Source organism: Rhinatrema bivittatum, chromosome 2 (genome assembly GCF_901001135.1).
Source record: "Rhinatrema bivittatum chromosome 2, aRhiBiv1.1, whole genome shotgun sequence".
Lineage (NCBI taxonomy): Eukaryota > Metazoa > Chordata > Amphibia > Gymnophiona > Rhinatrematidae > Rhinatrema > Rhinatrema bivittatum.
In genome coordinates, this window is record NC_042616.1 from 765,267,952 (window position 1) to 765,293,279 (window position 25,328).

At 44.9% G+C, this 25,328-nt stretch overlaps 1 protein-coding gene across 4 annotated transcripts in view; it reads left to right on the plus strand.

The window, feature by feature from the left end:
• The window catches only part of NSMCE2 (NSE2 (MMS21) homolog, SMC5-SMC6 complex SUMO ligase), a 583,410-nt gene that overhangs the window by 19,074 nt on the left and 539,008 nt on the right, over positions 1 to 25,328 (plus strand). For all 4 annotated transcript variants that reach the window (XM_029592015.1, XM_029592016.1, XM_029592017.1 and 1 more), the window contains exon 2: positions 188 to 337. In XM_029592015.1, the coding sequence (XP_029447875.1) occupies positions 199 to 337 (139 nt within the window). In that variant the 5' untranslated portion in view covers positions 188 to 198. The remainder of the gene's footprint in view (positions 1 to 187; positions 338 to 25,328) is intronic.

Below are 25,328 nucleotides of genomic sequence, written 5' to 3' on the forward strand. Positions count from 1 at the left end.
TCCTAGCTGAATGGGACTGTTGTACAAATGTACTGTGAGGGGAGGGGGCATGACTTTAATTTGTTTTAAGTGAGATATGTAATGAAGGAGATTGCTCTAGAGAGAAACATTACTTTATTTTGTGTTTGTGTCGTTTAAGAAGAACTTTGCTATTGAGATTTTATTTTCTCTGTGATTGAAAATCTAGATTATTTCAAGATGTCTGGACATGCAGGTTCTTTGATTTCCTTCAACATCATTGGTTCTTCTCTTTCTTCTCTGAAAAATTGCCTGCCATACATTAACACAGGAATGGAAATTGCCACGAATGTTGCTTTTGATCTTATAGAAAATGGAGGTAGGTACCTGCATCCATCACTTAATTTCTTTGGTTTTCTGGAATAATTATGATTTCTGAAGCACCATTGAGTTACATGGTGTAAAAGAACAGCTCACCTATGAGGAAAGACTAAAGAGGTTAGGACTGTTCAGCTTGGAGAAGAGACGGCTGAGGGGAGGATATGATAGAGGTGTTTAAAATCATGAGAGGTCTAGAATGAGTAAATGTGAATCGGTTATTTAATCTTTCAGATAATAGAAGGACTAGGGGGCAATAGAAGGACATGTAGCACATTTAAAACTATTCGGAGAAAGTTCTTTTTCATGCAATGCACAATTAAACTTTGGAATTTGTTGCCAGGGGATTTGGTTAGTGCAGTTAGTATAGCTGTGTTTAAAAAAGGATTGGATACGTTCTTGGAAGAGATTCCATTACCTGCTATTAATTAAGTTGACTTAGAAAATAGCCACTGCTATTACTAGCATCAGTAGCATGGGATAGAATTAGCTTTTGGGTACTTGTCAGGTTCTTATGGCCTGGATTGGCCACTGTTGGAAACAGGATGCTGGGCTTGATGGACCCTTGGTCTTACCCAGTATGGCATGTTCTTATGTTCTTAAGAGAAGATATACAATATGAAGAAGCTGTGAGATATGCTGAATATGAAGAGCTGCACAAGATAGGGAAATATATCTCCCAAAGACTTAGAATCCTGAGAGAAGATGATGATACACATAGTAGGGGAGGGACAGTGGTTCATGTAGTGATGAGGAAATGGAAGAAGGTTTAGAAGGTGTTAGCTGAAGAGTTGGATGCTGAAGTCTGCAAGATCTAAACTTGGAAAGAACATAAAATCTTTTGGTCTAGACAAACGACTAAGATTGTTCTGAATTTCATGTTTATGCTTGGATTTTCAGTGGCAGCTGAAAGTTCAATGACCCAACACTAGACACGTTGATCTTGCTTTGTGCCTTTGTAAGCTGCTAGAACGGTCTTGCTATTATACTTGTCAGGAGAACTTTGTCTCTCTGGAATATTAAGACAGAGTAACTAGGCTTGAAGAAGAAAAGGTGCACAAGGACTCAAAATATACATACTACTTAATTATTAAAAAAATAATTCCCTGTGCATACACGGATCATTCCAGACTCTTGGAGTTTTGTCTCCCCTCCAGCAGATGGAGACAGAGAAAGTTTCGACAGACTCTACCTTTTACACCAGGATGCCACCCACAGTCTGCCAGTATTACTCTGTCTCCAGCAGATGGTAAGGGATGCAACACTCACATTCTTTACTGATTGCTTGATAAAAAAAAAACAACCAAAGGAAAGTTACAGACAGTTGTTAGTTAGGTCTTTTTTCTTAAGTTTATTTCATTTACAAAAAAAAAAGAAGAAGAAAAGGAGAAAGAATTCAGCGAGGAAGGTGCTTACAGTCTCTAGCCTCCCAGGGGGTTGGCAGGTCCTGGTTGTGTAGGCAGCTGTAGGGTCGAGGGCCTGGTTGTGTGGCAAAAGTAGGGTCGAGGGCCCTACTTTTGCCACAGGGCAGCCCAGCTTGGGGTGATACCGGGGAGCCCGGATCACTCACCCCAACCAGACCGCTTCAGGACCCGAGCAGAGGACAGCTGAGCTGGTTGGAGTGATTTAAAAAAACAAAAAAACCCCCAAAAACGAATTAAATACAAATTTCAGCAGCGGATTCGCGAGGCTCTCCTTTGTCTTTGTTGCTGCGGTGGTCGTTGAGCGTTTCGCTCAGTCTTTCCCTGTTTAAGGAAAAAAAAAAGTTTATTTTTTCTTGTCGGCTCCCTCATGCTGCACGGGCCGTTTTGCCGATGCTGATGGAGGCAGAAGTTTTTTTTTTTTCCCATCACTTCTTCTATTTATTCTATGAATGGAATCTGAAAAGCCAGGATTCTCTGCCTCCAGCCAATGTAAAGACCTCCTGATGATGTAGCAGAATTATTTTCAGAGAAAGATATATTTTAAGAATGATCTGAATTTCAAAAGAGAACTGATATAAGAGGCAAAGGCGCTTGTGCCATGCTCCTTCTTGTGGGTCAGTAAAGCGAGGCCTTACCAAGCTAAGCGCCCTTTCTCTGTTGAAATTTGAATTCTAATCTAACAAGAAGAAGTGCCTCTGAGAGCTTTCCTTGAATGCACTTGTAATAATTTCACCTGCTGTGCAGTCTTTCCATGCCAAGGTTCAGCCTGCTGTATGGTCTTCCCTCTACCAGGGTTTCCCAACTAGCCTTGCTCAATACCTTGCAGTTATCTCCTCACTGATTCTACTATGCCCAAGCCTCAGTTCTACTTAACCCAGCCTGCTTACTGCCTCAGTGCTCCTTCATGAGTCACCTCAGCTGTCTGACCTGGCCACCCTTACTTGATTATCCTGCCTTGCCTCGCAGCCTACTCAGGCTTCCTGCCTTGACTTCTGTCTTGCTTTGTGGCCTCACTGAGCCTCTTGCCTGGGCTTGTGGCTCTCTCAGCCTCTTGCCTGGCCTTTGGCCACTGTGAGCCTCTTGTCTTGCCTTGCCTTGCCTTTTGGCCTCTCTTGGCCTCTTGCCTTGTCTTATGGCCTTTCTTGGCTTCTTGCCTTGCTCTGTGGCCCCCCTGGGCCTCTCTGCCTTACCTTATGGTCTCCAGGCCTACTAGGTTCTCCTAGCCAGCCTTATGCCCTGTTGGGCTTTCCTGTTTCTTGTTGCCTGTTCTGTCTAGTCCAGTCCTTGGCTAAGCCCTGGCCTTGTCTAGTCTTGTCTTTATCCAGTCCTTGTTCTGTTTTGCACTGCCCAGTCTACTTCCTTACCTGTTTCCCAGTCCTTGCCCTTGTCCTTGGTTCAGCCCTGTCTGCATCCAGCCCTCAGCTAGTACTTGCATTCAGTTGCAGTCCAACCTGTTCTGCACCAGTACCATTTCCAGTCCAACTTGTCCTGTATCTGTTCCAGTCCCAGCATGCCTCTAATCCTCGCTGGGTCTCTGACTCTTAACTAGTACAATAATTTTCAGCAAGAGACAAGTTCTTCTGGCCCCCAGAACCCAAGGTCTCAACCTGCAGGGGAGGGGGTGGCTAGGCAGAAGACTAGCATCAGTCCAGCCCTGCGGTTCTGCACCGTTTCTGCAGGGGTGCACCTGGACTCCAGCCTGTAGCTAAATGAATGTGCTGAGCCTTTATCAGGCTAAGATAACCTTCTTCATAATAGAGATTTCGGTTGAGCTTGTTGTAATTTAATGTTTAGTCAAATGAGGCGAAGTTCCTCTGAAACCTTACCTTGCAGACTACTTGCATCTAAGTTGTAGAAAGTTATTTTTTAAAGATACTCACCCAAGAGGGCACTCCTCCATTAAGGTAAGTTTCCAGAGCAGCAGCTCATCAGCCCTTTCTGGAAAAAATGTATTTTCAATATTGCTAAGGAGGAGTTTTTCAGTTTAAATGAGCAGTTTGAGACTCACACCAATCCCAGCAGCACAGGCCTCTGGAAGGGTTACTGATGATTCCTCCCCTTGTAGCAGAGGCTTAGGAAAGTTCTCTAGATACAAACAATTCTCTACCTACGGGAGAGAGATGAGAGTCCTTTTTCAAGCTATGCTCCCTGAGTTTTTGCAGTCAACAAGCACTTTTCAAACTATTCTCCCTTCCTTCTAGTAGAGGATAATGGTAGAGGTCTCTGAAAATAATTCACTTTTAGTGAGGCAAGATGAAAGTAGTCTGAGTTTTCAGTGGCTGCAAACCCTTTTTGAGTTATGCTCCTTAACACACACTAAAAGTTTTCGTTAGAGCAGTATTTATTTATTTATTTATTTATTTTATATACTGATGTTCCTGTATAATATACATATCGCACCGGTTTACAGTGAAATCAAACTGATGCCTCTAGGGCAGCTTACAATGAAACATAAAAACTAACAATAAATAACTTGGACTACCTCTTGGGCAGCTTACAATGAGAACAGAGTAACAAAAAAGTACTTGGACAGTAAGGAATTTGCAGAGAACTTACAATGAACAACAAGGCCTCATTAAACTGAGATATGGCACTATAAGAAACGTAAGTACAGAGGGAGAGGGGAATCAGGGTGTAAAGTGTCATTGTATTCCTCTGGTCTTAGTTCTCTGGGAAGGCTTGGGCGAAGAGCCAAGTCTTTAGCTTCTTTTTGAATGTCCTGTGGCAGGGCTCTATGCGGAGATCCGGAGGGAGCGAGTTCCAGAGAGGGGGGCCCGCCGTGGAAAGAGCGCGTTTCCTTAGAGACGTTTTTGCTGGCTGGGTAAGAAGCGTGTTCTTGTACGCATATCTGGTCGGTCTCTTAGAGGAGTGCTGTTGGAGTTGATAAGTAAGGTTGAGAGGGGAGATGTTGTGAATGGCCTTGTGTATCATGATTTAATATCATTTATAAATTACCTTCCAGATTTTCAGCAATGTCCTTAACATTAAAGGCAGGTAAGTGTAGGTGTACATCCTGCTCCATGGCATGGCAAAGGCATTTTGAGCTATTGTATTCAGGGAAAATCTTTTGGAACAGTATGTGGGAATTTTGTTGTAAGGTGAGGCAAAGAGATCTATTTGAGGAGTGCCCCAAGTCTGAAAGATTAAGCCTAGTATGATAATAATTCAGCTATATCAATGTAAGGAAAAGGCAATCTGAGCTTTCCTTATTCTTTTACAGTTTTCTGCTTAGATTGAAGAAAGCTTTGCTCATTTTAAAAATAAATAAATAATACTAAACAGCTACAACGCCAGATTCAGCGTATCGTAAAAGTAAGACTCCTTAGGAGCATCAAAATCCTTTCCTCTTGAAAAGCAGCTATCTTCAGTTTTTCAGTTTTTCAGATTTTATTTATTTATTTATTGTTTTTGTTATACCAAGTTTCATGATAGGCATCACATCAACCCGGTTTACAAATAACAAGGAGTGTAAAGCATAACGTAACGTAAAAAACAATATTTTCAATAAGAACCTTGAACTTTAAATACAGTGAATCAGAAAAAGGGAGAGGGAAAGTTACAAAAACAAGGAAAATAAACTTGGGATGGAAGGGGAGAAATTGAACAGCACAATATTTACATTTCAGCCTATTGATACATTAGAATAGCAAGTGAAAAAATAAGATTATGAAACGGTACATAGGTAATCAAATGAATAAATATGACACAGTTGTGAATGGTAATAGTATGATAAATATTCAGCAGGAATTAGTGAGAGAGGGTTTGAGGTTGGTTGATTCGTGTTTAAATTGATTCGTGTGATTTTAAGCTTTTACGTGTGAAAGAGTGCAACTCCCTAAGCATCAGTGATGAGAAAGTATTCTCAGTGGTGTGTTGCAAGCGGGAGCATTCATTCTGCAGCAGACAACAGCTGTCTGCTTAGTCTGAATCCATGGGAAAAATTGATCAAGTGAGCATCCAAATCTGTGCAAAGTACGGGGCAAGGTGCAAAGGCCCCAGCACACAAGTATTTAAGTTCAGTTTTCCACTTACCCTGTGACTGAGGAGATACCATCTTGATAGTTGAAATGGCTGAAGTTGCCATTTTGAAAACCACACAGTATCCTTTTTTTTTTTTAAATAAAACAGAGGTAAGATGAAAAACAGAATTCTCACTTCTGTAAGGGTCAACTTTCTTAGACTCCGAGAGTAAGTTTAGATAAAATTAAATCTGCTTCCTCATTATTTTCAAACAGAAACATAGTAACTCATGAGCTTTGCTCATTATGAAATAATCCTTGTAAATATTGTATGGTAAAAAGTATTTAAAAAAACGAACTAAAATTTGTGAATGTCTCACATGCCAGAGGAACCTGAGTTGCCTAGACTTGGGCCATGAAGTTGTTAAAAGGTTATTTTTGCACTCAAAGTTTAAATTCTTTGAATATTTTCAAAGGCAAACACCTCAAGATATTTTCACAATGGTATGGGATTGGGAGAGAACAAAGGCCAGCAAACAGCATTCTCAGGAGCCTGGGTCTAAAGAAGCCCATTAAACTAAGAGGTACCAGAGTCTCAGGTTTGGTTGTAGCTATGGAATCCAATGGGCATTCTACTTTTGTTTCACATACGGTCTCTCTCTCCCAAGTCATCTATATTGGCTTGTTCTTCTGTGAAGTACCAAAAAAGGCATCCACTGCCAATATATTGTAAAAAGATATACTTTTATAATCTGAAGATACCCTTAGGCTTCTGGACTACCTTTGACAAAGTTTGTACAGCTTGAAGAAAATCCAATATAAATGTTTCTCCTAGGAAAAGCAGGATGATAGTCCTCACATGGGTGGCATCATCGGATGGAGCCCATCAAGGAAAACTTATGCCGAGCATGCCACTATCTACATATCCATTTGTTTATTTATTTATTAGCTGATTTTGTATGCCGTCGTTCGGTGGGACCATCACAACAGTTTACAACATGATAAAAAGAAATATACAATTCGTAAGAACATAATGCATAATAATAGATAAAAGTAGTAAAATGGTTATTAATAGAAGTCTGTAATAAAAAATAAAATAGTAAAAACATAATAAAAGAATTACGAACATTAGAAACACATCATAAGAAGATAAGATAGGGTAAAGTAGATGTGGTAGGGTCTTGGTATGCCTTTATAAATAGCCAGGTCTTAACTTCCTTTTTAAAGATTTTTAAACTCTGTTGTAATCGTATTTCCGCTGGGAGAAAATTCCATATCTTTGGGGCCGCTAATGAAATTGCACGATCTCTTACTTGGCAGAGATGTGCAGATCGAACAGAGGGGATACTTAATAAACCTTTGTTTGCAGATCGTAGGTTTTGTTGGGGTGTGTGAAGTTTGATAGTTGCATTTAGTCAGTCAGTCTGATCCTCATGAATGATCTTGTGTATTCTGTTTGAAACTTTATAGGCAGCCAATGCAAGGATATTAAAATCAGAATGATGTGTTCCTGTTTCTTAGTGCCAGTTAGAATTCTAGCTGCTGAATTCTGTAAAATCTGTAGGGGTCGAATTGTAGCTAAAGGAAGGCCAAGCAAAAGTGAATTACAGTAGTCTGTGTTAGCGAATATCAGCAGTTGAAGTACTGTTCTAAAATCAGAAGTATTTAGAAGAGGCTTTAGTCATCTCAGTGTTAAAAGTTTATGATAACCCTCTAATTTTGGATGAGATATGTGTTTTAAGATTCAGTTCACTATCTATGATTATTCCGAGGTCAGGTTCGTGTGTGACAGGGAAAATTTCAGTTTGTTGATCTTCAAGTTTCAATGGTGGCAAGGATGTAAAGTTCATTTTTCTGTTCAGCATTATAATTTCTGTTTTATCAACATTTAATGAGTCTCATATGTGTCAGAAGCTGTTTATGATTGATAAATACATGGCAGTTTTTTTTTATAGCTTGCATCAAGAGAGTTGTGTAATGGAATTAATCTGTATATCGTTAGCGTAGATGTAATGGGTGAGACCGAGACCAGCAAGTAGATGACAGAGGGAAGGCATGTAAATGTTAAATAATGTGGCAGCGAGTGAGGAGCCCTGTGGAACATCAGTTTTAAGATTGAGTTTATCTGAAATGGAGTTGTTGATTTTTACCTGAAAATTATGATTCGAAAGGTAGGACGTGAACCATTGACGTGTGTTGTTTGCGAGCCCGATTTACTGTTAAGTGGTCAAGAAGAATAGAATGGTTTACTGTATCGAAGGCAGCAGATAGATCTAAAAGGACCAGTAGATAGCTTTGGCCACTGTCAAAGCCTCTTAGCACTGTATTGGTTAATGCAAGAAGGGCTTCAGTGCTGAAGTGTTTTTGTAAATCAGAACTGTGATGGGTGTAGTAGATTATTGTTGTCTAGATGTTTGGTCAGTTTTTGTACAACTTTCTCAAGCAGTTGCGCTAGAAAAGATAGATTAGAGATAGATCGGTAATTGTTAAGAATTAAGAATATGTGGGTCCAGGCTGGTTTTTTTTAAAGATAGGTTTGATTACTGCTAATTTCAAGATATCTGGAAAATGACCTTCAGAGAGGGATAAATTAATTATTTCCACCAAAGGGCTGGTAATTAAATCAGTAATTGATTTCAAAGTCTGAATAGGAATGCTATCTAGTGGATGATTGGCAGGGTTCATTTTTTTGATAAGGGATTGTATTTCTAAAGATGAAGTTAGCTCAAAATTAGACCAGGAAGATACTTCTTTATTGCCCATGTTAATAGATTAAACATTCACATTCTGGTTTCCAGAAATTAAGTTTGTGATTTTGTCACTAAAAAATTGTGCAATTTCATAGCATCTTTTTTCAGATAAAGGAGGTTTGTCTTCACATGTATTTTTGGTGAGATTCTGGACTATAATTTCAGACAGGCTGTGTGTGGCATAAGCACAAAGGTTCAGAGGAAAGCAGAGCTGCTTAACTGTAACAGATGTTCTCCTAGGACAGTCGGATGTTAGTCCTCACAAAACCCACCCGCCACCCTTCGGAGTAGGTTTTCTTCTCTGTTTGTTATTTTATATTTTCGTAATTCTATGTTCCCTGTACGTACCAGGATCAGTCCAGACTCCTGGGTTTTGCCCCCCCTCTAGCAGATGGAGACAGAAGTTTACAAAAAAACAAAACTCCGCCTATATCTAGGCTGGTGCCACCTACAGTCTGGCAGTATTCTTCTGTCTCCTAGCAGGTGGAGAGGGTGCAAAACCTACAGTCTGTATAGGGCCTAAGTTGAGGTGTTTAAAAAAAAGAAAAAAAAGAAAGGTTAGCTAGAAGGTAGGTGTTGTGTTTCAGGAGGAGAAGGACCGCAGAGGCTTGCTTGCTGGTCCCAGTCCCCGCCTCCCAGGGGAGGGTAGGGTCCTGAGGGGACCGTTCCCCCTGATAGAGGCTGCCGAGGAGTGGGGGAGCCCCATATACCGGCACTTACAGGTCTGGGGGTGACACCGGGGTTCCCGGCTCACTCCCCCCCAGCCGGCTCCGGATCCGAGGTAAAGTCTTAAAAAAAAAAAAAAAAAGTGAACCTATTTGTGTGTGTGTGCTGTTCCGGTCGGTTTTCTCCCTTCCTCGCGGTGACTGGTGGCGTGGCGATCAGGGGAGGGCTCGGGGGGAATTTTTATTCTTCTTCGCGGGCTTCCCCTTCCTGCTCCGCGGCGACATCATGCCCAGGCAGGCTGCTTGCAGGGCCTGCGGGTCCGCGGCAGCGCGGCTGTCGCGAGAGCCTGTGCTCCGGGTGTGTGGGCGGCGGAGAGGGAGGATCGGCGTCGGCATCGGGGGCCCGGAGGGGTAAACAGTCGCGCACTGTGTCCTCCGCGGCGGTCTCAACGTTCTCGGAGCAGTTGTCTTTGGCACTGCTGGGGGCGGCCGCCATTTTGAGCGTGTTTTCGGCAGGAACGGCGGCCATTTTCTCGGCGCCGACAGCCGAGACAAGCGGGGGCCTACGAGTCAGCGGGGAGTTTGTGGACCCGCCGCGTTTGTCCCCCCAGCAGAGGCCTGCGGGGGGAGACAGGCCAGCAGGGGCCAGGGCGCTTAGTGAGGATTCCCCCGGGGAAGGGGGTGACGAGGAAGGTTCCTCGGACTCCTCTTTTAATTCACAGTTCGTACTGCTCATGCACAAGGCCTTTAAGGCCCGGTGCCTGGCCAGAAAAAGGACGCAAGGGACCCCTGCCTCTGAGACTGGGGCTCCGGCGGAGAAAGTACCGAAGCCCGGTCCGGGGGATGGGGGGCCGGCTCAGGCCAGACCCCTTCGCTCCCGGGGGGCAGAGGGTCGTCAGGACTCCTCTTCAGAGTCAGAGGAGCTAGAGGAGCAGGCAGAGGATCTGGAGTTTCCGTCCCAGCCCCCGAGGGGGGTTGAGGGGGACGGAGAGCCGGGGGCTAAAGGTTCCGGAGCACCCCATGGAGCTGAGGGGGATGATCCGAAGGTAGTCAGGTTATTCCGGAAGGATGAGTTAGAACCCCTCATTCCGGAGATCCTGGGGGAGCTGGGCATTCCGCTCCCACAGGTGGAGTCTCGTCTTGGGCAGACGGATCCGGTCGTCTTGGGGCTCCGGGGTCCGCCTTCGGCTTTTCCGTTGCACTTCTCAGCCTCGGATTTACTTTTTAAGGAGTGGGATACTCCGGATTTGGGCCTGAAAGTGGCAAAAGCCATGGATAAGTTATATCCACTGCCAGAGGATGTTCTGGAGCTTTTGCGCCTGCCGAGAATTGATTCGGCGGTAGCAGCGGTAACGAAGAAGACCACCATCCCCGTGACTGGAGGTACGGCGCTTAAGGATATACAGGATAGGAAGTTGGAAGTTCAACTGAAGCGCATCTTTGAGGTTTCGGCGTTGGGAATCCGTGCAGCGATTTGCAGTAATTTTTCTTTGAGAGCAGGTCTTCGCTGGGCGCAACAGCTTTTGGCCAATGAGTCCCTGTCATCGGACGAGGTGCGGCAGGCAAGTCGGTTGGAAGCTGTCATCGCCTATAGTGCGGATGCTTTTTATGATCTCCTGCGCACTTCCGCAAGAACTATGGTCTCAGCGGTGGTGGCGCAGCGGCTGCTGTGGCTCCGTCATTGGGCGGCGGATGGCACCTCCAAGGCTCGGTTGGGTTCCCTCCCCTTTAAGGGGAAGTTGCTGTTTGGCAAGGAGTTGGAGGACCTGATTGAATCCTTGGGGGAGAATAAGGTGCACCGCCTACCGGAGGATAGGCCACGATACCGGAGGGCTCCAGCCTCTCGTCTTCAGTTTCGCGGCGGTTGTAGGCCACGGACGTCTCGAGGATCGAACTCTTCATTTCGTCACAGTGCTACCCGTCAGCAATCGTATTCTCAGTCCTTTCATGGGCGCCGTTTCGGCCGTCCGGGAGCCGGTCAGACTGCGCAGGGCGGTAAGCCAACACAATGATGTGAGGCCGGTCCATTCTCCCGTTCCCAAGATTGGCAGCAGGTTAAGCCGGTTTTACGAGGAATGGACCAGAATCACGTCGGATCAGTGGGTACTAGAGGTGATAAAACACGGCTACGCGTTAGATTTTTCGCACCGCCCGTCCCGGTGTTTCCTGGTGTCCCCTTGCGGTTTTTCAGAAAAACGTCGGGCGGTGCGGGCGACTCTGGCTCGGCTACGCGATCTTGGGGCCATAGTGCCGGTCCCTCCCGACGAGCTGCGAGAGGGCCGTTATTCCATTTATTTTGTAGTACCCAAGAAGGAGGGAACGTTTCATCCCATTCTCGACCTGAAGAGTGTCAACAAGTGTCTAAGGATTCCGTGATTTCGGATGGAAACGTTGCGGTCCGTAATTGCGTCTGTGAGGAAGGGGGAGTTTCTGGCCTCTCTGGATCTCACGGAGGCATACCTTCACATTGGCATTCGGCAGGAGCACCAACGGTTTCTCCGGTTTGCGGTAATGGGGCAGCATTACCAGTTTCAGGTGTTGCCCTTTGGTCTGGCGACGGCTCCTCGCACGTTCACCAAAATGTTAAAAATGTTTCGATGTAAACTGCCTCTCCGAGGCATCTGTTTTATTTCCATGTAAACCGGTGTGATATGTATATTATACAGGAACATCGGTATATAAAAACTAAAAATAAATAAATAAATACGATTATGGTGGTGGTGGCAGCGAGACTCCGCGAAGAGGGGCTGTTGGTGCATCCATACTTGGACGATTGGCTGATTCGGGCCAAGACGAGAGAGCTTTGTCATCTGACGATTCAGCGGGTTCTACAACTGTTACGCTCGCTGGGCTGGGTGGTCAATGTAGCCAAAAGCCATCTCATACCGTCTCAATCCCTGGAATATTTGGGAGCCTTATTCGACACGTGTCAGGGCACGGTGTCACTCACGCAGGATCGAATGCTGAAGTTGCAAGCTCAGATTCGAAAGTTGTTACGCAAGCCACTACCAATAGTATGGGATTACTTACAGGTATTGGGCTCTATGAACTCCACGCTGGAGTTAGTCCCTTGGGCGTTCGTTCATATGCGTCCATTGCAGTCAGCCTTGCTCTCCCGCTGGCACCCAATCTCGGAGGAATACTTCCTTGGCTTGCCATTGACCCAGGAAGCCAGAGACAGCTTGCCGTGGTGGCTCTGCCAGACCAACTTGAGTCGCGGGGTCTCGTTGGAGACTCCATTGTGGACGGTGGTTACCACGGACGCCAGTCTGCTCGGTTGGGGAGCGGTCTGTCTCGGGCAGGCAGTTCATGGGACTTGGTCTGCTCGGGAGGCGTTGTGGTCCATCAATCGGTTGGAAACTCGAGCGGTGCGGCTGGCTCTGTTGAGGTTCCTTCCGCTCATCCGCGGTCGGTCGGTCAGGATTCTGTCGGACAATGCGACCACGGTAGCTTACATCAATCGGCAGGGGGGAACCAAGAGTCAGCCGGTGGCGGCCGAAGCTCGGTCGTTAATGATATGGGTGGAGGCCCACCTGAGCAGTATTGCGGTCTCCCACATAGCCGGTGTAGAAAACGTCCAGGCGGATTTTCTCAGTCGCCACTGGTTGGATCCCGGAGAGTGGGAGCTCGCGGGGGAAGCATTCCGACTCATCTGCGATCGGTGGGGCACGCCAGCGGTAGACCAGATGGCTACGTTCAAGAATGCGAAAGCTCCCCGGTTTTTTGCTCGCCGGCGGGAGACGTCAGCGGAAGGAGTAGACTCGCTGGTGGTGCCGTGGCTGACGGATGTGTTGCTCTATGTGTTTCCTCCGTGGCCTCTCATAGGAAGGGTGCTGCGTCGAATAGAGAAGCATCCGGCGGACGTGATCATCGTCGCCCCAGAATGGCCAAGGAGGCCGTGGTTCGCGGATCTGCTGAATCTAGCGGTTGAGGTGCCGCTTCGTTTACCGTATTTTCCGGACCTCCTGCACCAGGGGCCCGTTTGTTTCGACCTGGCGCATCGCTTTTGTCTAGTTGCATGGCTTTTGAGAAGCAAAGGTTGAGATCTAAGGGGTACGCGGAGACGGTGGTATCTACTCTTTTGCGTTCCCGAAAGAAGTCTACATCCATGTCTTATGGGCGTGTGTGGAGAGTTTTTGAGTCTTGGTGTTTGGAGCGCAGCGTGGTGCCTACCCGAGCGGCTATGCCGGACATACTTCTGTTTCTCCAGGACGGTTTGTCCAAGGGTCTTTCTTGTAGTTCCTTGAGGGTGCAAGTGGCGGCGTTAGGTTCCTTGCGAGGTCTAGTTCATGGAACCTCGGTGGCAGCGCATCCGGATGTAGTGCGTTTTCTTCGGGGGCAAGGCATTTGCGCCCTCCGTTTCGGCAGCCTTGTCCGTCTTGGAATTTGAATGTTGTCCTTAAAGCGTTGTGTGCGGCACCTTTTGAGCCCCTTCGCAGAGTCACGCTTAAGGATTTAACTCTAAAGGTGGTATTCTTGGTGGCCATGGTATCGGCGCGACGGATTTCTGAGCTTCAGGCTCTGTCGTGTCGGAAGCCTTTTTTGCGGATTTCAGATTCGGGAATCTCGTTGCGGACGGTACCGTCTTTTTTACCCAAGGTGGTTTCCTCGTTCCACATGAATCAGACGGTAGAGTTACCATCTTTTGGGCAGGTGCAGTCTTCGGACCCTATGGCTAAGGATCTTCGTAAGTTAGATGTGCGACGCGCGCTGCTACATTATTTGGAAGTCACCAATGCCTTCAGGGAATCCGACCACCTATTCGTGCTCTATGGTGGTTCAAGGCGGGGTAAGGCGGCCTCCACTCCAAGACTACGATTGCTCGGTGGTTGAAAGAAACCATTCGGTCGGTGTATCTGTTACAGGGGAGGTCATTGCCCGCGGGGCTGCGAGCCCACTTGACTCGCGCCCAGGCTGCTTCCTGGGCGGAATGCCACCATATCCCTACAGAGGAGATCTGTAGGGCGGCCACCTGGAAATCGGTCCACACGTTTGCCCGGCACTATCGTTTGGATGTGAAAGCGCCAGGGTCGACGGGGTTTGGAGAAGGGGTGCTTAGAGCAAGCCTCTCCGGCTCCCACCCTAAGTAAGGTAAGCTCTGTTACATCCCAGGAGTCTGGACTGATCCTGGTACGTACAGGGAAAAGAAAATTAGGTTCTTACCTTTTGCTAATTTTCGTTCCTGTAGTACCGAGGATCAGTCCAGAGTCCCGCCCAGTGTTGGGATTTCTGCCGGGAGAGGATGTGTGGTCTGTGTGTGTGTTAGCTAAATCAGGAAGAATTATTGTTGGTTACCTCGAGTTCGGTACCCAGTTGGGTGGAGTTATGCTTAGTTTTGCATAGTTTTGAGGTGATTTTAAGTGTTCTAAGGATTATATGTTTGGGGTTGTCCTGCTGCTTTGACATTAAGTAATACTGCCAGACTGTAGGTGGCACCAGCCTAGATATAGGCGGAGTTTTGTTTTTTTGTAAACTTCTGTCTCCATCTGCTAGAGGGGGGGCAAAACCCAGGAGTCTGGACTGATCCTCGGTACTACAGGAACGAAAATTAGCAAAAGGTAAGAACCTAATTTTCTTTTACGAGACTGAAGAAGGACCCCGGGCTCCATCCATTGATGCCACCCATGTGTGAGGACTAACATCCTGCTGTGCTAGAAGTACACCTGTTACAGTTAAGCAACTCTGCTTTCCTCTGAACCTTTGTGCTTATGCCACACACAGCCTGTCCGAAATTTGTAAAGGAAATACATATTTCAAAATAAAAAGGAAATAGATGCAAAGTTGTATGCTGCATTTAAATCTTATAGTGAGGTCACTGGTATGCTACATCTATATATATTTAAAAACAAAACCAAAAACCTCATAGCAGTGAGCTGTCACAGTTGAAGCTCAACTTTCAGCCATATAAGAGAGAGAAATTTGAGAGGATTATTAGAAAATATACCTAGTTCCTTGATAAATAATTATATTTATATACATACAAGAATATTTAAAGCATAAGGTAAAACTTTATCATTCTAGTTTTATATATATGGATATCATAGAGGGCTGCTTTCAGGCAATGAACTAAGTATTGAAAGTTGCAGGAAAATCTTGCCTAACAATTAATTAGCTGTTTCCTAGACAAAATTTATTTGATTTTGAAACTAGCTCCCAATCAAACTTATTGATATTGCAAAAGCATCTAGTTTTCAAAGTTGAGAATCCAACAACAGTGGCTGCAGCATTTGGTCTAACCTTATGAAAAGATGGCACCCTTTTTCCAGGTCCTTTGTATATTTCTCCATGTTCAGCAAGCGGTCAGCTTAAGGACAGCCAGTTTTCATCTTGACAGTGCACTGATAAATCCTGCCCTTGGATTGGCCCCAGAGCCATAAAAAGAGGTCCCCAGTGTTCTGGCTATACAGATTCATACAGCTCCAATTGACCTTGTTTCTCTGGGCCTCACTTGCTCCAACTAGGCTGGAAGGGCTTATAAATCTTTCAGGCTGGTCATTTACACAGCAACTGCAAAATCTGTCATATCTCCTGTTGGCTGCACATAGCCAAAAGGGCCAATGTCCATTTTTACTGATGGCAGAGAGTCCATCTTAGCTGCTTGTCCTGTTAGCAAGAATTGGGATATTTCCTACCCACAAACATGATTCACTCTCACTGGCTCCCTCACCCTGGCTCCCTCACAAACAACACAACACAACACACACACTCTCACTAGCTCCCTCACACACACTCTCTCACTAGCTCCCTCACACGCAGACCTCCAGGCAGGCTCCCATTCATTCTCTCGCACATAACAGACCCCCAGGTAAGCACCCATTAATTCTCACATACACATCTCCCCCATGCAGGTACCCATTCATTCTCACACACATACAATCCCCTCCAGGCAGAAGTCTGAGGCATCGGCAGCATTGGCGGTTCAGGGAGCCACACTGCGCCATCAACATTAGTGGGACCGTCGGCAGATAGGGACACCAGAGACTGACCACTGTTGATCTCCTTCAGGCCGAGGATGTCTGGTTCCTCGTCATTGGCCTCAACAATGGGGAAGGACTGGGCCGAGCATCAAGGGAAGCCAAAGAAGCATCAGCATCGGCCCCCATGGATACACGATGCCAGGCATGGGGATGCACCGGCTTATGTTGCGATGCCCCTGAAGTGACCCCCATGCAAGGTGTGCCAGTCCTCCATTGGTACTGGGGGTCCATGACAGTTTCCACTGGTCCTCATACCAGTCACCGATTGACCTTGCAGGTCTGAAGAAGATCTGGACACCCTTCCTTTCTCCTAGTCAGTGTTGGCATCAGTAAGATTTGAGGAGGAGCTGAAACGCTCAGTCCAACTGGTGGAGGAGCAGGCGCTACGGGGCTTTGGTCCTATGGCACTGACGGCACAGGACCAGGTTCCGCCTTTTCTCGTACCGCTACTGGAGAAGCTCAACGTACTCATCGGTGTGTTACAGACCCAACTGGCATCAGTTCCCAGGTCAGCATCGGTGCCCGGCGAAAGTTTTTTTGCCCAGAGACTGGGCAATCGCCCTTGCCTCACTGGCTACCCTTGTCTGGAACAGCTGGAGGTGCCAGCTCGCCTTCTGCTCTGCCTGCTGGGCCACATGGCGGCCTCCGTCCATGTGACTCCCCTGGCTCGCCTCTGCATGAAGAGAGCCCAGTGGACCCTATGGTCTCATGGACCCTCTATCCTGGTGGGAAGATCTTTCCAATCTGGAAAAAGGACTTCTTTTCCATCCCTCTCCACCTCAGGTGATTCTCACCACTGATGCTTGCCCTCAAGGCTTGGGAGCCCATGTGAACAGTATCTACATGCAAGGTCTCTAGACTGCCTCAGATAATCTTCCTGGAACTTCGAGTGATTCTGTACGCTCTGTGGGCATTCAGAGACCAGTTGTCGTCTAAGGACGTCCTAATTCGGACGGACAGCCATATTGCGATACTGAGGGAGCTCAGAGATGTGCTGGCGGGTCCGCTGTGTGACCTGTTCAATAGATCCCTAGAAACGGGAGTGGTGCCGAGTGATTGGAGAAGAGCGGTGGTGGTCCCACTTCACAAGAATGGGAACAGAGAAAAGGCTGGTAACTACAGACCAGTTAGCCTCACTTCGGTGGTGGGAAAAGTAATGGAGTCACTGTTGAAAGAGAGAATAGTGAACTATCTACAGTCGGGAGAATTGATGGACCAGAGGCAGCATGGATTCACCAGGAGAAGATCCTGTCAGACAAATCTGATTGACTTTTTTGACTGGGTAACCAAGGAATTGGATCAAGGAAGAGACTTGATGTCATCTACTTGGATTTCAGCAAAGCTTTTGATACAGTCCCGCACAGGAGACTGGTGAATAAAATGAGAAGCTTAGGAGTGAGTGCCGAGGTGGTGGCCTGGATTGCAAACTGGTTGACGGACAGAAGACAATGTGTGATGGTAAATGGAACTCTCTCTGAAGAGAGAGCGGTTTTAAGCGTGTACCGCAAGGATCGGTGTTGGGACCGGTCCTGTTCAATATCTTTGTGAGGATATTGCGGACGGGATAGAAGGGAAGGTTTGTCTTTTTGCGGATGACACTAAGATCTGCAACAGAGTGGACACGCCGGAAGGAGTGGAGAGAATGAGATGGGATTAAAGGAAGCTGGAAGAGTGGTCGAAGATATGGCAGCTGAGATTCAATGCCAAGAAATGCAGAGTCATGCATATGGGGAGTGGAAATCCGAATGAACTGTATTCGATGGGGGGAGAAAGGCTGATGTGCACGGAGCAGGAGAGAGACCTTGGGGTGATGGTGTCTAATGATCTGAAGTCGGCGAAACAATGTGACAAGGCGATAGCTAAAGCCAGAAGAATGCCTGGCTGCATAGAGAGAGGAATAACGAGTAAGAAAAGGGAAGTGATTATCCCCTTGTACAGGTCCTTGGTGAGGCCTCACCTGGAGTACTGTGTTCAGTTCTGGAGACCGTATCTCCAAAGAGACAGAGACAAGATAGAGGTGGTCCAGACAAGGGCGACCAAAAAGGTGAATGGTCTTCATCAAATGACTTATGAGGAGAGATTGAAGAATCTAAATATGAACACCCTGGAGGAAAGGAGGAGCAGAGGTGATATGATACAGACTTTCAGATACTTGAAAAGTTTTAATGATACAAAGACAACGACAAACCTTTTCCGTCGGAAAAAAATCAGCAGAACCAGGGGTCACGATTTGAAGCTCCAGGGAGGAAGATTCAGAACCAATGTCAGGAAGTATTTCTTCACGGAGATGGTGGTGGATGCCTGGAATGCCCATCCAGAGGAAGTGGTGAAGACCAGATCTGTGAAGGACTTCAAAGGGGCATGGGATAAACACTGTGGATCCATAAAGTCTAGAGGACGTGAATGAAGAGTGGGTGGCTCGCGGGAATGACTGTTACTACCTGGAGATAATACACTTATTCAATAAACATACACACAGTTAATGCGACTTCAAAATTGCTCTAAGCTTCAACGGCAAGAGGAAACGTGGAAAAAAGGATGTGCATTCACAAAAAAGCGGGGAGTAGCTTGCTTGTTACGGCGGTTACTACCCCAAACCAAATAAGCCTGATGCTTCACTTTCAATGCGTATCCAGCATAGCTCTCTGTTTCAACAACAGGGGAGAAAGACTGATACATCACGCATATCCAGCATAGCTCTCTGCTTCAACGGCAGGGGAGAAAGTCTCATACTTCACTTTCAATGCATATCCAGCATAACTCTCTGCTTCAACAGCAGGGGGAATGAAGAAAAGTGGATCTATATACAGACAACAACCAACAAGGACTGAATTATTTAGTCTGGGAAAACAAATAAGCATGGGTATAGCTTGCTTATTGTGGCGGTTACTACCCCTAACTAATTAAGCTAGATATTTCACTTAGATGCAGTTCCAACACTGCTCTCTACATTAATGGTGGGGGTGGAAGGGAAATAGAACCAAAAGGTTACTAAGAGCCAAGAGTAACAGATATGTATGAGAGAAAAAAAAAGTGCGAAACTTGCTGGGCAGACTGGATGGGCCGTTTGGTCTTCTTCTGCCGTCATTTCTATGTTTCTATGTTTCAGCAGGACAGAGGGATCATGATACTCGGGGCGCCTTCTTGGCCCCAACAGGCCTGATTCCCGCTTCTGCAGGACCTGTTGGTACGGGCACCCATCCGGCTGGGGACAGCGCCTGATCTCATCTTGCAGAATCAGGGCACCTTGCCCCGTCTGAACCTCCGGGCTCTGTCCCTCAGGCTTGGATGTTGAGCTCGTAGTCCTCTAGCTTTTGGAGCTCTTGGACTGTGTCTCCCAGGTCCTGGTGGAGTCTCGAATGCCCTCCACCAGGAAATCCTACAGCTTGAAGTGGAAAAAGTTTCCATCTGGTGCGTGGGTCATGATTTGGATCCTTTTTCATGCCCCCCCTCTGTGTTACAAAACTGGAAAGGGACCCTGCATGGACGTGTGGTATAGGGCATGCTGGGCATGCTCAGTGTGCTTAGTCAAAGTTCTAGAAACTTTGACATAAGTTTTCTGCATCAGGGCTCCATCTGATGATGTCACTCATGTGAGGACTAACATCATGCTGTCTTCAGAGAACATCTATTACAACTAAGCAACTCTGCTTTCTTTGATTGCCTGCTTAATGCATATTCATGTGTTGCAAGTTGTTCAAAATTCGGCAGCCCATATCTTGACAGACACTTGCTGCATTGATCACATTAATCCTGTACTTTCTCATTACACTGATTTCCTATTAAATGGAGGACAATCTTCAAATGTATTAACACTGATTCTTAAGGCATAGAATATTGACACTCAATTGTGTATTAGTGCACTGCTTAGGATTTACAGGCCTGAGCGGAGACTAAGATCATCTGGTCGATGTCTGCTGGATTTTCCGTCAGTGCGATTACCAGATTCAAGAGACCGTTTATTTGTTGTTGCTGGCCCTTTGCTTTGGAGCAGTCTTCCAGAATCATTGTGGACAGAGGCCTGTTTTAAAACCTTTAAGCAGAAGAAAACCTCTGTTTTTGGACAGACTTTCCAATAATATGCTGCAGTTAAATTTCATTCCTGGAACCAGATGGCTATGCTGCAGAATTTGTTTTTCTTGTTTCTTGTTAGCATTGTCTTGTCTTGATGTTAAATATGTATGTGAAGTTGTAAGTATTGTTTATATTGTCTGGTTTTGATTTTAATAATGTATGTGTTGTTGTAAACCACTTAGAAATTTTGATAATGCATCCTATAAATAGTTAAATAAAAATATAAATAAACTTACTTTAAATCCCTGGGGTGGTGAAACTGGAGCTGGTGGGATTGGAGGCCCTAGAGGGCGCTTCTGATGCAATTACATACACCACCATGGATTTAAAATAAGTTTTGGGCGAGAGTCCTAGGAGTTGGGGTGGGGTTTGCTTATTTAGAGGGAGGGGGCAGTGTTGACGAGACTGCATTTTCTTCTTAACATTTTGCTGTTCAAGGGTCCCACTAGACTCTCAGGGGTTTCTTTACTCGGGGCTGGAGGTGATTCAGGGGCCGGGATGTGGGGCTGCCATAGTTCATTGCCACAGCCAGGAATGGGTGGAACATTTCTGTGGGATTTAATAAAGGTACCACATTTTAGTAAATTGATCCCTCAGTGTGGTTTCCCTGCCTTTTTCTGTAAGAGCCCAGTATCAGCAGAGCAACTTTGTATGCCAGAACAGAGATGAGGTTCATTCATATGGAAATGAGGCAGCTAATGGATTCTGCAGCTCACAGGTGCTTGGTCCCCAAATGCTTTTCAAATGCCCCTTTTGCCTGTGGTTTTCTTAACAGCTCATGCTTTGGGTTTGAATAGCAAACATTTTTATTTGCCTCTAGCTGCTTTCCAGTGGTAAAATGGTTGCTTGAAGCCCAGGGCGATCAAGTCTGGCAAGTATAAGTTTTTCTTTTTGTCTAGAGCTGCTGGTTATGTTATTATTTGTACATTTGCCTAGTGTGTTTATGGAAAACACTGGAATTTACTGAGGAATCCACACATTAAAAATGTATAAATTCTATTATAGTACATTAGAGCATTAGATTCCAATCATGCTTCTATAATTGTTTTGTTTTCTTTTGTTATTTAACACAAACAAATGCTTCTCGGAAGTATTTATTTATTTGATTTATATTTCACCTTTCAGTCAACTCAGAGGGCTCTCAATTTAAGTGTGTACTTGAGGCAATGGTGAGTGAAGTGACTTGCTCAAGGTCACAAGGAGCAGCAGCAGGATTTGAACCTTGACCTCCCTGGTTCACAGCCCGCTGCTTTAACCAGTAAGCTGCTACAACACATGTTTTGAAGCAAAGAATTGTGGTTGCCATGTTAGATTGTCAGCATCGAGAATTAAGGATCAACAAACAAGTTGCAAGTAATATCTTTTTATTGGTCTTATGTAACACATCTGTGATGAGCTTTAACATAGAAATGATGGCAGAAAAGGACCAAATGGTCCATCCAGTATGCCCAGCAAGCTTCTTTATGGTAGTATCTGCTGCACCATGCAGGTTAACTAAACTTTCTGTTAAGGGTAGCAACTGCTGCTCCATGCAGTTATCCCCAGTCCTTACGCTTGATGTGCTTTGCTTATGGAATTGGCCATAGAAGCAGTCCTGTATTTTTTCCCTTATGTTTGCGCACCAGTACTCTCCAGACTATTAAAAAAAAAAAAAAGTCTGGGCTAGTGTTGGTTATCTCTGAATCTCATTCCTCTTTCCCACCACCCTCTGTCAAAGCAGAGAGCAATGTTGTAGTAACATCAAAAGCATCAAGGCTTATTAGTTAAGGGTAGTACTTCTGTTAAGGGCAGTAACTTCTATCCTTTCTGCAATTTTGCTCACAAAGATTTTGAACAGAACCGTCCCAATACCAATCCCTGGGGCACTCTGCTTAACACAGTTCTCTCTTCAGAGTAGATTCCATTTACCATCACACGCTGTCTCCTGTTGGTCAACCAGTTTGTAATCCACGCCACCACCTTGGTGCTCACTCCCAAGCTTCTCACTTTATTCATAAGCCTCCTATGTGGGACCATATCAAAAGCTTTGCTGAAATCCAAGTGGATCACATCGAGCACTCTTCCTCCATCTAATTCTTTAGTCATCCAATTAAAAAAATCAATTAGATTTGACTGACAGGATATTCCCCTGGTGAATCCATGCTGCCTCGGATCCAGCAATGTACTGGATTGAGGTTAATTAAGTTTCCTTTTTTTCAGCAGCGTTTTCATTAATTGTCATACCACCGAGGTGAGGCTAACCTGCAGTTTTCAGCCTCTTCTCTTCTGCCTTTCTTCTGAAGCTGGACCACAACCACTCTTCTCCAATTTCACGTCACCACTTCTGTTTCCAGGGATGTATTGAACGGGTCTTTCAGCAGATCCGCCAGCACATCTCTGAGTTCCCATAGTATCCTGGGATGTACCTTATCCGGCCCCATGGTTTTGCCCGCTTTGTTTTCCTAGCCCTTCCCATACATTCTCTTCTGTAAATGGAGTTGTGTCTGTCTCATTCCCTTCTGTGGTCTTGTCAACCAGTGACTGCCTTTTTCCAGGGTCATCTTTAGTGAACACCGAACTGAAGTATTTGTTTAACATTTCTGCCATTTCTTCATCTATTGCTATACATTGCTTCTTGTCACCTTTCAATTTCACGATACCACTTCAGGCTTTCCCTCTTTCTCTTATATATGTGAAAAAATGTTTTGTCACCTCTCTTTAGCAATCCTTCTGCTTTCCTGATTTCTTTCTTTGTATCCCTCGGTTTCGCCAGGTATTCTTCTCTCTCTTCCTCTTTTTGGGATCTTTTATACTTCCTAAACTTTGATCTTTTTGCCTTTATTATTTCAACCACCTCCTTTGAGAACAAAATCATTTTCATTTCATTTGTACTTTTAGTTTACTTTTGTTGCCTTTGTAATAGCGCCTTTTAATTTGGCCCACTGTTGTTCCACCTTGCCCATTTTCCTCCAGTCTTCTAGTTCTTCCTCCAGCTACATCCCCATTTTGTCAAAGTCCGTATTTTTGAAATTCAAAACTCGTGTGATTTCTCTCTATCTTATTTGTGATATCAAAGCAATACTGTCTTATCACTTGTGCTCAGGTGGGCACCCATCTGGATGTTAGAGACTTTTTCATTTGTGGGCACCAGGTCGAGTATCACACCCTCCCTCGTCGATTCCGTTACCATTTGTTTGAGCAGAGCCCCTCGAAGGGCATCCACTATCTCTCTACTTCTGGTAGATTCCGCAGAAGGGGTAATCCAGTCTACATCCGGCAGATTAAAATCTCCAGCGGGCAACATTTCTCCCTTCTTTCCCACCTTTCAGATGTCTTTCACCAGATCTCTGTCTAGCTCTTCTGTCTGAATTGGAGCCCTGTAGACCACTGATGTAAATGGAAGCACCATCTTCTTTTTTTAGGACAACCTATAATGCTTCTTCCCTATCCTACATCCCTTGCATTTCACTTGCTTGAATATTGTTTCTGACATAAAGCACTACTCCCCCTTTCCTGTCCTCTCTGTCCTTCCTTGTCAGGTTGGTGAAGAAACAGCACATTTATACTGGGTTTAAATAGTACAGAGTTATTTATGTCTTAGGCTGCCTGCCTATGCTATTACAGCCCAGTAAAGGGAGTGAGGGTTGACAGAGGTGATGAGAGAGTAAAGTTTTACGGTTGAAAGGGCCTAGATCTGTAAGCCAATGTCCTTTTTAAGGCATTTTTTTGTTTGTTTTGAAGTGTTGATTGTCCTGATTTCAAATGTTTTTTCTGTAATTTTGTTCTCCTAAAGTTCCCTTTAAGTATTCTGATTGTGAGATGGTTAAGGTGCCATGCCTGGTCAGACCAAAGGTCTATGGAACTCAGAATCCTGTCTCCGATAGTGGTCAGTCCAGATCTTTAGGAACTGCCTGGCAAATCCCAAAGTGATCAATTTGTGGACCATTTCTAAGGATAAACAGTGGCTTTCCCCCAGCCTGCTTGGATAATAATTGTCTTTTCTTCTAGGAACATTTTGATTATTTATTTGTTTATTTTATATTCTGCTTTTCAGACATTTCAAAGCAGATTACATTCAGGTACTGAAGGTATTTCCCTATCCCCAGAGGGCTCACAATCGAAGTTTGTACCTGAGGAAATGGAGGGCAAAGTGACTTACCCAGGGTCACAAGAAGCGGCTGTGGAATATTAACCTTGGCTTCTCTGATTTGTAGTCCACTGCTGTAACCACTAGGCTACTCCTCCACTTGTTCAAACCCTTTTTAAACTCATCTATTCTAGATGCCTTGACCACATCCTCTAACAAATTCCATAGCTTAATTGTGCGTTGAGTGAAAAAATAGTTTTTCCAGTTTGTCTTTACTTATCATTAGTTTCATGAAGTGTTCACCTACTGGGCTGTCATTCTGTTTTTCTTTGCAATGTTTTACGTTATGGTTCTGAATATTCATTCTTTAATTTTTGGCTTGTTTCACCGATGTAGTACCTTTCTTCACAGTTTTTGCATTGGATAAAGTACACAACATTTTATCTATTTGTAGATTTATTTGTAATGATAAGACACAGTTCACATAAATACATTACATATAAATATAGGCATCTAAACCATTTTAAAACTCACTGGATATGATCCTTTTATTTTGAATGTCTTTCCCATGTAGGTAGCAGTGATGTGTGCTGGCACAACTTGCATTGTAGTATCTTCCAGGATTTGTGCCATTTTATTCTCTTTAGGTTTCGATTTAGAACTTATTCCTTATACATTTTTTGTTTCATGTTAAGTGGTTGCCAGAACTTGGGGGAGTAGGGAATATTTCTTTCAATGATTTGTCCTCCAGTAGTAGTATTGATTGTAGGTCTTTTATGATTTGTTTTAGGGTTTCTAGTTACAAGTTATATGTTACTGCACGTGGCACCCGATCCATGTCTTTCCTTTCCTTATACTGTAGTAGGTACTATATGTTTTGAAGCACTTTTCGTTCCAAAATAAATTAATAAAACGCACACTAGGTGGCAGCAAAGTCATGTTACAGTTCATTGCAGATTTTAATCTTTTTCTAGCTTTGGGAATAAACATGAACAAATAGAAAAAAAAAAGAAAGGTGATAGCTTTTTATTGGAATAACTTGATACATGTTTTGAATAACTTACGGAACCTAATATG